The sequence below is a fragment of the Giraffa tippelskirchi genome, chromosome 5 (genome assembly GCF_054371585.1).
Source record: "Giraffa tippelskirchi isolate mGirTip1 chromosome 5, T2T-mGirTip1v1.2.pri, whole genome shotgun sequence".
Lineage (NCBI taxonomy): Eukaryota > Metazoa > Chordata > Mammalia > Artiodactyla > Giraffidae > Giraffa > Giraffa tippelskirchi.
The window spans coordinates 142,388,389-142,402,507 of record NC_137279.1 but is presented as its reverse complement, the minus strand read 5'-3'; the positions used below and the strand labels follow the sequence as shown (position 1 = coordinate 142,402,507).

The 14,119-nt window shown below is 36.9% G+C and overlaps 1 protein-coding gene across 2 annotated transcripts in view; it reads left to right on the top strand.

The window, feature by feature from the left end:
• PTGFR (prostaglandin F receptor) overlaps positions 1-12,399 on the top strand; it is a 64,445-nt gene extending 52,046 nt beyond the window's left edge. For both annotated transcript variants that reach the window (XM_081491717.1, XM_081491716.1), the window contains exon 3: positions 8,516-12,399. In XM_081491717.1, coding sequence (XP_081347843.1) covers positions 8,516-8,806 — 291 coding nt within the window. In that variant the 3' untranslated portion in view covers positions 8,807-12,399. The remainder of the gene's footprint in view (positions 1-8,515) is intronic.
• The last annotated feature ends 1,720 nt before the right edge of the window (positions 12,400-14,119 follow it).

The following is a 14,119-nucleotide window of genomic DNA, read 5'->3' as shown; positions in this document are numbered from 1 at the left end:
GAGAAGGGGATGGCAGATGATGAGATGGTTGGATGGCAATACTGACTCAATGGATGTGAGTTTGAGCAAGTTCCAGGAGATGGTAAAGGACAGGGAAGCCTGGTGTGCTGCAGTCCCTGGGGTCACAGAGTCAGACATGACTGAGCCACTGAGCAACAATAGCCTGCCTTAGAGAAATGATCACATGTGATATATATCTATGTATATATGTAAATATATATGGGCTTCCCAGGTGGCACTAGTAGTAAAGAACCCACCTGCCAATGCAGAAGGTGCCAGAGACACAGGTTTGATCCCTTGGTCGGGAAGATCCCCTGGAGGAGGGCATGGCAACCCACTCCAGTAGTCTTGCCTGGAAAATCCCATGGAAGAAGACCCTGGAAAGCTATGGGTCCATGGGGTTGCAAATAATTGGACATGACTAAAGCAACTTAGCATGCACGTATATGTATATATATATAAATGTTTTATTGAAAAATTTTTTTATGTGGTATTCTGGGGTGACTATATTTTATTTCTTTGAGAAGTGTCAGAAAATTACAGCTTTTGCAGGGGTAAAAACTAGCAGCAGGGGACTATGTGGACAATTATTCCTAGAAATTCTGGCATAAATTTTCCTTCTAAACAGACTCAAAAAAAGTGCAGGTCTGGCAGAAGATACTGGAATACAAAATGATAATACATGTATTCTACAAATTACCCTTGTCTAGAAAGATTAATAGTTTTGTTTTTCAAGTGTTATACTTTTTTTCTTCTCTACATACTGTTCAGTTGAAAATTTTTCCTGCTCTTTGATTTGTACCTCATTTCCTCAGCTGTCAGGAAGGAGCAAAGATGCATTTAAAATATAATTTAGGACAGTCCCATTCTAGGGGGGAGCTGTCTTAATGCAGTATGCCCTATTTTCTCATTTCTTTGTAACTGTCAGAGTCTGTAGACAGAGACAAAAATGCACTGTTGATTGGACCATTGCTTAATATATTAACAAATCAAACAGAAAAAAAATTATTTGTACAAGTGTTTGTATTATGCAGCATAAATGTATACTTTGGAGGTAGGCAACATTTCACAGCTGTTCTAGAGTTGTGTTGTAAGAAATAATATATGTTTTGTCTGTTTCTCCAGCACTGTAATATTTCTGTTTTCACCAAGTAAAAATATTGTCTTAATTTTAATGAGTATTCAATAAATAGGAAATTATTGAAATATTACCTTCTGTATTCAGCAATGTAGAAATTTATAAAATTTAGATATGGAAAAAGTTCATAGTTGAAAGATATATCCTGCTAGAGCTTCTACATTTCAATTTGTTACTTTTAAAAAATATTATGTAGGAGTTAAGTTTTTTTTTAACTAGAGTTAAGTTTTTCTTCTCGAGGTTCTTGTAGTCACTGTTTCAGAGATAAAATATTCTATTTTAAGCATAAATGCTATAGTTAAATCACTATAAGTATATTTAACTTCAAAAGTTACCTGTTCTAGTGAGATAGATTCAGTGATTATACTCAGTGATTATGTACCTTTTAAAAATTGCCATTATGGCCATATAAATGAAATTAAATGAAAATTGAATTTTTAATTTTTGAATTTTTGTAGGTGCTATGACATTTAAAAATCACTCATCTATGCATCATTCTTTATCACTAGTTATCCAAATTAACACATTGATTGAACCTAACCTAAACATGGAAGTGTAAGGAAGTGGTTCTTTGGTAAAACTTCCAAATGGACCTTTGTCATCATCTGGTAAGACTGTATTGTAATTGCATAATCAGAATTAGCCCTCATCTCTGGTGGTTATTTAAGTGCCAAACCTAAAGATCAGTCTTTAGATAGCAATGTTATGAGGGACAATAAGATGCCATGATCTTAGCTGAATGTTGAGTTTCAAGCCAGCCTTTTCACTCTCCTCTTTCATCTTCATCAAAAGACTCTTTAGTTCCTCTTTGTACCCTGCCATTAGGGTAGTATCATCTACATATCTGATGTTGTTGATATTTCTCCTAGTAATCTTGATTCCAGCTTGTGATTCATCCAGTCTGGCATTTTGCATGATGTTCTGTGCTTGTAAGTTAAATAAGCATGGTAATAATATACAGCCTTGACATACTCCTTTCCCAGTTTTTAACCAGTCCATTGTTCCTGTCTGATTTTAATTGTTGCTTCTTGACCTGTGTACAGGTTTCTCAGAAGGCAGGTAAGGTGATCTGGTATTCTCATCTCTTCAAGAGTTTTCCACGGTTTGTTGTGATCCACACAGTCAAAGGCTTTAGTGTAGTCAATGAAGCAGAAGTAGATGTTTTTCTGGAAATCTCTTTCTTTTTCTATGATCCAACAGATGTTGGCAATTTGATCTCTGGTTCCTCTGCCTTTTCTAAATCCAGGTTGAACATCTGAAAGTTCTCGGTTCAGTACTTCAAGCCTAACTTGAAGGATATTGAGCATTACCTTGCTAGCATGTGAAATGCGTGCAATTGTATGGTAGTTTGAACATTCTATGGCATTGTCCTTCTTTGGGATTAGAATGAAAATTGACCTTTTCCAGTTCTGTGGCCGCTGTTGAGTTTTCCAAATTTGTTAGCATATTGAGTGCAAGACTTTAACAGCATGATCTTTTAAGATTTGAAATAGCTCAGCTGGGATTCCATCACCTCCACTAGCTTTGTTTGTAGGATGCTTCCTAAGGCCCACTTGACTTCACACTCCAGGATGTATTGCTCTAGGTGAGTGACCATACCATGATGGTTATCTGGGTCATTAAGACCTTTTTTTTTGTACAGTTCTGCTGTGTATTCTTGTCACCTCTTCTTTATCTCTTCTGCTTCTGTTAGATCCCTGCTGTTTCTGTCCTTTATTGTGCCCATCTGTGCATGAAATGTTCCCTTGGTATCTCTAATTTTCTTGAAGATTCTCTAGTTTTTCCCATTGTATTGTTTTCCTCTGTTTCTTTGCATTGTTCTCTTAAGATGGCTTTCTTATCTATCCTTGCTATTCTTTAGAACTCTGCATTCAGATGGGTGTATCTCCATTTCTCCATTGCCTTTTGCTGCTATTCTTTTCTTAGCTATTTGTAAGGGCTCCTCAGACAACCATTTTGCCTTTTTGCATTTCTTTTTCTTGGGAATGGTTTTGGTCACCACCTCCTGTACAATGTTATGGATAGTTATCCGTAGTTCTTCAGGCACTCTATCAGATCTAATCCCTTGAATCTATTTGTCACTTCTACTGTGTAATCATAAGGGATTTGATTTAGGTCATACCTGAATGGTCTAGGGTTTTCCCTACTTTCTTCAATTTGAGTCTGAATTTTGCAATAAGGACTGATGATCTAAGCCACAGTTAGGTCCCGGTCTTGTTTTTGCTGACTTATATGAGCTTTTCCATCTCTGACTGCAAAGAATATAATCAGTCTGATTTTGGTATTGACGATTTGGTGGTGTCCATATCTAGATTCGTCTCTTGTGTTGTTGGAAGAGAGTGTTTGCTATGACCAGTGTGTTCTCTTGGCAAAGCTCTGTTAACCTTTGCCCTGCTTCATTTTGTATTCAAAGTCCGAACTTGCCTGTTACTCCAGGTGTTTCTTGACATCCCACCTTTGCATTCCTACCCCTTAAGATGAAAAGGTCATCTTTTCTGGTGTTAGTTCTAGGAAATATGCAGTTACCTTAACAGTTAATTGTACTATGTGGCCCAAATAAGTGGAGATCTTATTGTATCATCTGTCTATTTTGCTCTTTGCAACTAGCAATGAACACAAACATTCTGGCCCACATACTTCTTTGATTTCCTTATTTCTCTATTGTCTTAATGTTGAATGTCTTGAGAAGTATCAAGTTAATTCATTTGTTTTTCCATAGAATATCCAAACACTTGGCCTTTCCACTTCTCAGTTAGAATTCTAATCATTAACAAAGATGACCGACTGTAATCTGCCAAGCTCTGAAGGAAGATATTTTAGAAAATAACACAGCATAGTTATGTGTCGAGTAGCTCTTGGAAACTAGATGAAAGACTGCATGAGTGATGAGAATCTGTGCACAGCTCTCTGGAATCCAAGTTCCAGTGAGCCAACCAGAGAAGAATGCTTTCAAGGTTTGTGAGGTGACTGTTGATGGAGCCTGGGGAAAATGGTAGACATTCCTGCTCTTACCCCAACTCCCAACCTTCTCTCAGGCTTATCAGGGCTGAAATTCCCCAGCAATTCTGTAGTACCCCATTCACATAAACATAGACATTCATAAATGATCAACATTAGTTCTGAGTCTTTAGTGCACTAGCACAGGCCTGCTTTGGGGATCAAGGGCTTCCCTGATGGCTCAGTGGTATAGAATCCGCCTACCAGTGCAAAAGACGCAGATTCAGTCCTTGGGTTGGGAAGATCCCCTGGAGAAGGAAATGGCAACCCACTCTAGTATTCTTGCCTGAAATCTCACAGATTTAGTAGCTTGGTGGTCTATAGTCCATGGGTTGCCAAGAGTTGGACATGACTTAGTGACTAAAACCACAACAACAACGACCTCAGAGATACCATGAGTTTGGTTTTAGATCACCACAGTAAAGTGAATATCACAATAGAGAAAGTCATGAAACTTTAGGTTCCCAGGGCAAACGCAATTATGTTTTACGCTATACTGTAAGCTCTTAACTGTGCAATAGCATTATGTTTAAAAAAACAATGTAGCATTGAAACATGTATATTATCATATGTGAAAACAGATCGCCAGTCCAGGTTCGATGCATGAGACAGGGTGCTCAAGGCTGGTGCACTGGGATGACCCAGAGGGATGGGATGGGGAGGGAGGTGGGAGGGGGGTTCAGGATGGGGAACACATGTACACCCATGGCTGATTCATGTCAATATATGGCAAAAACCACTACAATATTGTATAGTAATTAGACTCCAATTAAAATAAATAAATTTAAAAAAATGTATATACATACCTTAATTAAAAATACTTTATTGCTAAAAAATGCTGACCATCATCTGACAACACGAGATTCCATAAACCTTCAATTTGTAGGGGAAAAAAAGGAAAATGCAGTATCTGCAAAGCACAGTAAAGCTATGCACAATACAACAAGGTATGCCTGTATATTTCAACAAATTACTTGAGGAAAAACGTACAGATTATAAAGCAATTCATAATCTAACAAAGTAGTAAATTAGAGACAAAGCACAGGAGAAAATCAAAGTCTTCTGCAGTTCTAGTATCTAGAGTTAACCAAGAAAATCATTGAAATACACTCGTTTTTTTCTTTGTGAGCACAGAATTACATAAAGTTTTTCAAAATCGGGATCATACAGTCAACATACTTTGGTAACTTGCCTTAAAAAATTAAAACTGAGAATTTACCTGGTGGCTCAGTGACTAAGACTCTGAGCTCCTACTACAGGGGTCCTGGGTTCGATCCTTGATTGGGAAACTAGATCCTACGTGCCACAGCCGAGAGTTAGCAACTAAAAGAGGATCCTGCATGCCACAACTAAAAAGAAAAGGTCCTGTATGTTGCAACTAAGACCGAGTGCAGCCAAATAAATAAATAAAAATAAATATTAAAATAAGACTGAATCACAAACATAAATGCTTGTGTATCTTCTGCTACATGAAATTACCATGATTTATGATTTGTTGCATATGTGGGTAGTCCTGAGGTTTCAATAATATACTATTGTCAACAATATACTAATGATCTTTCTTTTACGTAAATAGTCCCCCAACATCTTTATTGGTGGGTAACTGGTTGGTGCTTCTCCCAGGCTAGGTCCTAGAGCAACCTCGCTTCTAGGCTGGGGCTGGGGTCATGGGAAGGGGAGAGTGAGGAGTGTCTGGCCGCTACCCTGGTATTCTGGAAAAATCCTGGGTACTGGCTGCCCTCAGCAGAGGACTCAACGTTTTTTCATGGCTGGTGACCACATTGGTGTTTGCAAGGGAGGGAGGAAAGTCAGAGAAGTGCATGTCATGTAACTCAAGCATTTTAAGCTTGCATGTTTCTAAACTAGGCCCAGCTGTTCCATCCAAGTGCACCAGGCATCTTTGTTCCCAGCTACAGAGAGCAATGTCTTGGCTGGGCTCTGAGATCTCTAGGAACACATGTAGTCATTAACAGGAAATGCATTCACTTAATATTTATCAGGCTAGAGACCTATTGCTTCTTTCATTCTTGAACCCACTCCTCCCCACCCCCCGTCCAAAAAAAAAAAAAATAGCGAAGCAAATAGATTGTAAGTTCCATAAGGACAGGCAATACCTGCTTTGTTTGCCACTGTGTCCTCAGAGCCTAGCACATTGCCTGGCACATAGCAAATCAACGAATATTTGATAAGTAAAGAAAAAACATAAAATGAAAGTATCTCAAGTCAATTGCCAATTGGGCCTTGGCCCTTCTTTCTTTTAAGAGAAACAGGGCTCGTATAGGCTTATTTCTTCAATCCTGTTAGCTAACTTGGGGAGCAGTGATAGAAGAGTCTGAACCTAACCCAGGTACTGTTGTCTGGGGACTAATTATCTGTGCAGTGACACTTGGTCAATTTTATTTGCTACAGAATCTTTAGACCTGCATTTTGACCATATTTTTTCCCCTACAAGAGGAACCATAAAGGAAAGAATCATTTCCCAACAGATCTGCATGGACTGCAAGATCTTGTTCCTTTAAGTGGCCACAAACCACCTTGGAATCCTTTACTTTTAGAAACATTCTAGGCCTCAAAATATCAGACCACTGTGATGGATGAGCAGATGTTTCTCTGATGACTAGATGCTATTCTTCTAGAAACAGCCTCAATGAATAAAACATAATATACTTTTGCTCATTTATCATTTACCTAAGATACCAGCTTTGTACCAGATATTAGAAATAAAAATAAAAAGAAGAGATGATCATAGATTTACAAGTAAATAATACATCATTATCATGCAGTGTGGCACGTGACACAACTGAATAGGGACAGGGTGCTGGGCAGCACAACTTGCTAATTCATCTCAGTGAATTTGGGAAAAGTTTCATGGAGGTGAGCCCAGTATGACATGGGGTTTGAAGGATGGATAGGAGTTTGTCAAGTAGAGAAATGGCGAGTAGAGGTTCAAAATGAGAGTCATACAAGCCAAAGCTCAGAAGGGCATGGTGGATCTGGGACAGATGAGGCCTTTACTGTGGTTGGAGCATAAGGTATTGGCAGGAGAGATGAGGTTATAGAGATGGATTTCAGATGCGTCATCAAGAAGGCAATTAAGGAGTTTGTATTTTGTTGTGTAGACAATGAGGGTTTTGGTAAGGGACATTTCTCCTTCAACCATAAGTATCACCAGCCAAATTGAAACATTTTATTATTGATAATGACCCATCAAGAAGACCAAGAAGACTTGATTTTTTTTTTCTTTTTGGGTTTTAGGCTTTTACATTGTCTCTTAATCCTGCTGACATAACAGTGTAATCACTCTTAAGTTTTCAGTTTTACCTTTTGTTCATTTATTTGTTATTTATTTTTATATCCAAGGTGTTTTCAAAGACATCTTGTTTGTTCTGCAAATGTTCATTGAGAAGTTAAAGCTCAGCTCAGTGCTTAGACCAGTTCTAATCTATAGCTAGGGCTTCCCTGGTGCCTCAGTGGTAAAGAATTCACCTGCCAATGCAAGAGACATGGATAGGATCCCTGGGTTGAGAAGATCCCCTGGAGAAGGAAATGGCAACCCACTTCAGTTTTATTGCCTGGGAAATCCCATGGATAGGGAAGCCTTGAGGGCTACAGTTCACAGGGTCGAAAAGAGTCAGACATGATTTAGTGACAATGTATGCTGCTGCTGCTGCTGCTAAGTCGCTTCAGTCGTGTCCGACTCTGTGCGACCCCATAGACGGCAGCCCACCAGGCTCCGCCGTCCCTGGGATTCTCCAGGCAAGAATACTGGAGTGGGTTGCCATTTCCTTCTCCAGTGTATGAAAGGGAAAAGTGAAAGTGAAGTCGCTCTGTCGTGTCCGACTCTTAGCGACCCCATGGACTGTAGCCTACCAGGCTCCTCCATCCATGGGATTTTCCAGGCAAGAGTACTGGAGTGGGGTGCCAAGCTGTTCTAAATAAAATTTTTAAAACTCTTATCTATAGTTTATATAAACTTTAGCTTATCTTAATCTATTTGCATAAACAAACTTTAGTTTTTTCATCGAAATTTACAAGTATGTTGGCTTTGAATTTTCTATTCCCAGAAATAAGAAAAGGTCTGTTACAAGGATCAGTGTTTGTCTGCTCTTCGGACATTCTGTTTGTGCACATTTGACTTGCCGTATAAGTTGTCATTTTCGTAGTTCTGGGGTCAGTTTGAATCCAAAGGATTCAGATGTCTACATCAATGTTTATGCTATTTCTGCTATTCTACTATCATTTCTTTTTCTTCGTGTTTTGCAAAATAACATCACGTTGTGGAAAGTGAAATAAATACCATGTAGCAGTTTGTTAAGTTAAAAAACTGTAGGACTGAGGAAATGTCTATCAACTGATCTCTCTATTTTGTTTGTTTTGCAGGTGACAATGGCCAGCATTGGAATGAATATACAAGATTTTAAGGATTCCTGTGAAAGAACCCTTTTTACTCTTCGAATGGCAACATGGAATCAAATCTTAGATCCTTGGGTGTATATTCTTCTACGGAAGGCTGTCCTTAGGAATCTCTATGTGTGTACCAGACGCTGTTGTGGAGTACATGTCATCAGCTTACATGTTTGGGAGCTTAGCTCCATTAAAAATTCCTTAAAGGTTGCTGCTATTTCTGATTTACCAGTTACAGAGAAAGTAACTCAGCAAACAAGCACCTAGTTGAATAGACTGGTAAATCAATGTAGGTCTAAGACCAAATTAAAAAAGTGTTGGCAATATTTCAGTTAATTGTATAAATAGAGAAAGTCTAACTGGAAAAATCAGCCCTCACCCAGATAGTATGGGGGACTTTTGTCAGACTTGGCTTTTAAATTTGTTAAATTAGCTGTATAATTACATATTTTAACATGCTTTTGTCAACTGGAGGTAAATGTGGTAAAATAATGCCATAGGAATCAAACTGAAAGCAGTTTGGGCCTTATCTGTGCTATTGATGCCTTTGAAATGAGTGACTCTCTTGACACCTGAAGTGTGTATTTGGTCTACTACCTGCACAGTGAAATGGCTATTTAGGGGGTCACTGCTCTATGTAGACCAGGCACAGTGAAATGGGGCTCCCTCTTTTGATCTGGTCTGTTTCACTCTTCATTACATAGCCTCAGTTAATACATGCGTTGTCATGTCACAGGGGATTGATTGTGACTTCTTATAATGACTTCCACATACGTGGTTGGCTGTCAGGTTGCTTGATCTTGTGAGCCTATTTAGAATGAACCTTTCTTTGTCATATTTGACAGATATGACTGCTTGCATTTACTGATATGAAGGTCAGTTTTTGTTTGAAGATATTCTTGTTAAGTCATAGATTTGCACAGTTCTCAAGTAATCACCATTTCTTCTGAAAATGCTCATGTATAGTCAATAATTTGTAGAGAAACAAAGTCTGTGTGAGCAGGTGTAGAGGCGACTTGCGCTGTAGCAGTTCCTAAGGAGATCAGCCATGGATAATGCAAACAAGCAGAAGTTAAACCCCAAGTGATGGGTGCAAAGAACATGGGTAAAAGCGCTTTACCTGAGCGCCATCGACACAGTGTCATTTCTGTGTCAAGGAACAAAAGAAACACAACCTCTAGAGAAAAATATTCAAAGACCATCTGCAGCTAGTGTGTTTCTTTTCACTTATTCACACACATACTCTCACACACACCAAGGACATCAGAAATTTCAGTTGAAAAGAATTCCTGAAATCTGTAAGATGGCATCTTCCAAAGCCTGTACTACCAGTGTCAAGGGGAGGTTTGGCGATTAGCCAGGCATTTTGAGACCCTTCCCATGATTAACCAAAAGATGAAAATCTCTCTCCACATTTCCTAATAATACTTTAAATTTTTTCTTTGCTTGTTTGTGTAATTGAACTTGAAGAATTTTAGTAATTGTTCAAAGCGCCCTGAGTCTGTCAGAGCATAGGGTAGCTAGTTCTGCTTTATAGTCAGGAAAACACATTTCTATAAAAAACTAGTTTTTTCATTTCATTAGTTGGGGTCTGTTTTAATTTAGTCTTCCTTGTGAAACTGACTAGATTCTCTAGGAAATCTGTACATATCAATTAGACTTAAATTACTATTTCTACAAATTTTTGCTTTTGACTGGTAATTTAAAAGTTCTTGTTCTTGTTTAGTTTGGTGGATGTTGGTAAATTCTAATGAATACATTAAAAGAATGTATGCTTAATGTAATGGATACACTAGAAGAATGTTTGCTCAAGCAAACAGCCTCAGTGAAGATTTAAAGACAACTGTTTTTTTTTTTCCCAATGAATTTAAAGTAGGGCAACATACATATACACACTGGTATATGATATTCTTAGTTTATGACCAGTAAATGATGAATCACACCAAGTTAGGTCATTCACATATATAGAGCACATAGTAGATGCTTGATACTTGCCAAATTGAACTACTGGAAAGGATATCTTGGTGCAAATGAGCATGGAAGTGCAAAGGTTTTGTGTACTTTTAGTTTAAGCTGACAACTACATGTTGGTTATTTTAAGATATATCTATCTATCTATCTCCAGTGTATATACTTTTTAAAAAGATGTTGCAATTTGTGATTGCTGTTATATTACATAAATGTTCTCACATGTTTTAGGAGCACTTCAAGACTAAAAGAATTTATAGATGGTTTAGAGGAGATTATGTATTTCCTACAGTTCTTTGAGAGAGTGTTGGTGTTCTGTGAGCTGAGGTAGAAGGAATCAGAGTTCCATCCTTTCTCCTCAGGCTAGTTGGGATGCTGCAGTGAATAGCCCCAGAGAGCTGATCTAGGAGATCTGTGGAGGAGAAAACCTCAGTTTTAGGCCTCTTCTCCTTGAGAAGACAAATGACAGAATTGTTTCTCTCTAGCTATGATGTTGCTCTGGCCATGTGTGTCTGTGTTGAGGAGATATTGTGACATGGCCGTGTATGGGAGTGCGTGAGCTTAGCATGCAAGATTTTGGGGAGTGACAGGGCAGTCATTCTCTGCATATCCTGGAAGGGTTATCTGTATTATCTGAGCTTAGCTTTAGAACAACTAAATCAGTTTCATGATGCTGTTAAGAAATAAACACCAAAAATTGGGGGAAAAATAGTCAAAGAATATGTGTGCTTACATTGTGTTAGACTTTTTTGTCCACAGAAAATGAAATTAAATGAGCACAACAATATGCATATCTGACTTCAGAATTTTATTTCTGTTATTATATGTATTTCCATGTAGTTTGACAATTTATTATATAATGAATAATAAAGTGGAGTATCTACCAATAACTTTCATATATTTGTTCAAAGGGGAAGGATATTTGTTCAAATGACTGGAAATAGTGTTCAGCAAGCTTACCACTTTTAAAGTTTTACAGTCTACTTAAAAATTTATCACTAGACCATCAGAGTAACTGAATTTCCCTTCTCATTGGATAAAATAGTATCTAAGCAACTTCATATACAATTTGATTACATTATTTCTGGGGGATTATATTTTTCTAGGCAGATTACTTGAAAATAGCAGGCTTTTTCTAATGTTAGTGAGCCTTAAAAAAATGAGACTAAAAAACCCCAGCAGATGTGTTTAGGTGTACAGAGAGATAGCGCTGTTTCATAATTAGCTTTAAGTATATCCCAAAATACCGGACTTTTTACTCATGGGTTTAACTAGGTGATAGAAATATGTTCTTTAAACATTTTTTTATAAAAGCAGAAAGTTTCTGCTAATTATCTGTTGTTTCTGAAGTGAAAAATACTAAGTTAACACACACACACATATACATAGATATATCTGTCTTGTAAAACAAATGATTTTGTTTGATCATTTTCAGTACGAAAATGATAAACCTGCTTTAGTTTTGTGCCTAACCTGAGTTCAGAGTCCAAGTAAGATCACTTAGTAAATGAAGTGAACTTTTTGTGAAATTTAGTGCAAGCTTCACATATGTATTATCATTATTGTTCAAAACTAATTGTCTAAGGTGAGACTATAAAGGATGGGAGTGTACATTTTCCTGTTTCACTGGGGGTCAGAATATTCTACTGCCTGGTAAATAATATTGTTGGACTTCAACTTGTCATTGACATATTTCAACAGTTGATGAAATGTGTTATGTGAATAAATGTATTTTATGCTCTTCATACTTGTTGGATTGTATAAGAGAGTAAATAGTGATATGTATATTTTGTGTCTTCCATCAGTATGCAACTCATGTCATTTTAGTGCTTAGACTAGTTTAAAACTTCAAACAAATGATTTCTAAAAAATAAACTTTTGGTGTTTATCAAGACTGGTTATTTTTAGGAAGATCGTATAAAATTTGGAACTCTGGAACCTAAACTTTAAGTTCCTGAAACCTAAACTAAGGATTTCAGCTTAAATTCCTTTTGCTATCCCTTTCCTGTCCACTTTTCTGTGACATCTGCCTTGTTTCTTTCTCCTGTGCCTCATCTTACACAGGTAGGTTATAATTCTGATGGGAATTTGATCATTTTGAAAACACAGTGGCACAAGTATACCTGTAATAACAAACAATCCCCAAATCTCAGTGCCATAAATCCAGAAAGGTTTGTATCTCACCTGTGGATACTGTCCACTCAGAAGGAGAGCTCAGCTCACTGTGAGCACTCAGAGATCTTGGGACAAAGCAGCAGTAATCTTAGATGTTACTGTTTGTGGTGCTAAAGGGAAAAACAGCCTGATGAATCATGCAGTGCCTCTAAGAGCTTCCACCTTGAGGTGATACATATTACTTTTGCTCACACATCTCTGGCCAAAGCAAGTAAAATGGCCCCACTAACTTCAAGCAGGGCAGGTAAGTATAGTACTATGAAATATCAAAAAGGACAGCTGAAAAAAATTGGTAGATAGCAGTAGTGATTTCCGTATTAGGTAATTTTTTTTTTTTCATTATTGACTTCCTAGGAGCATTCAAACTAGAACCAGGTTTAAATTAAAAAAAAAAAATGTATTTAGAAACATCATGGGATACAAATATTTAGGTCTCATTTATTTAAGAATCTTGTAATCTACAAAGATAAAGCAGAATGAATGCTATATATATTCTACAAGCTTTTTGCAATTAATAGAAATTTTAGATGACATCATAGAATAAAAAGTGAAAAGCTTGGATTTTAAAAATACAGAGAGTGAAACATTCTGTACAATGCCAAGAATAGCCTAGTTGCAGCATTGTCTGAAATAGTTGTTTTTCTAATAAATGAAGATGTTTGAAATTTACTTTTACCTTTGCATTTTCAGTCTCTTTAGAATATCTTGATACCTTAATAAACTCTTTGCTGTTGAATTTTATCAAACTATTAGAAAACCCAAAGTAGGATAATAGCACTAGAACAAGATTAAACTATATTTCTTTTCTTTTTCACCAAGTCGCTTCATTTTTAACCCAAACATGACAGTATATGAAATGAATCAGAAACCTGGCAAAATTGAAATCTTAGGAATCTTGACATATAAGTTTATATATACCGAATGTTTTGTTCAAAGATTCTGTAGGAAGTTATTGTAAAGAATTTCTGGCAGAGCTGTATTTCTGCCCTGCAAAAATATCAATGGAAAGTAATATGAGAAAGATATGATATGCAATTATGAAAAAGTATTAATAATTGGAAGGTTTTTACATTATCAAAAATCTCATATTTGCTAAAGTATACTTTTTAGTTACTCATCTAGATTATGAAAGAATAGTGAAATTATGCATCTTTTTTTTTAATTTAAAAGGAATATCATTTCTTTTTTACTCTTGGTTCCACATTTCAAAAATTACATTGTCTGTATTTTGAATTAAGTGAAAGAGTTGAGAAAGGTCACTTTTTCTCTTTTATATCTCAAAAATAAACCAACTTATGGTAAGTTTCAGAAGCAAAACAAGAGGTCCACCACAGACATTTATTTCAACACATTTAGAGTGCTCCAGGAATCAGATGGGCAACTATGGGCTAACATCATCTTTATCAAGTATTGGCAAAGGTTTTAGCTTAGAAAGCC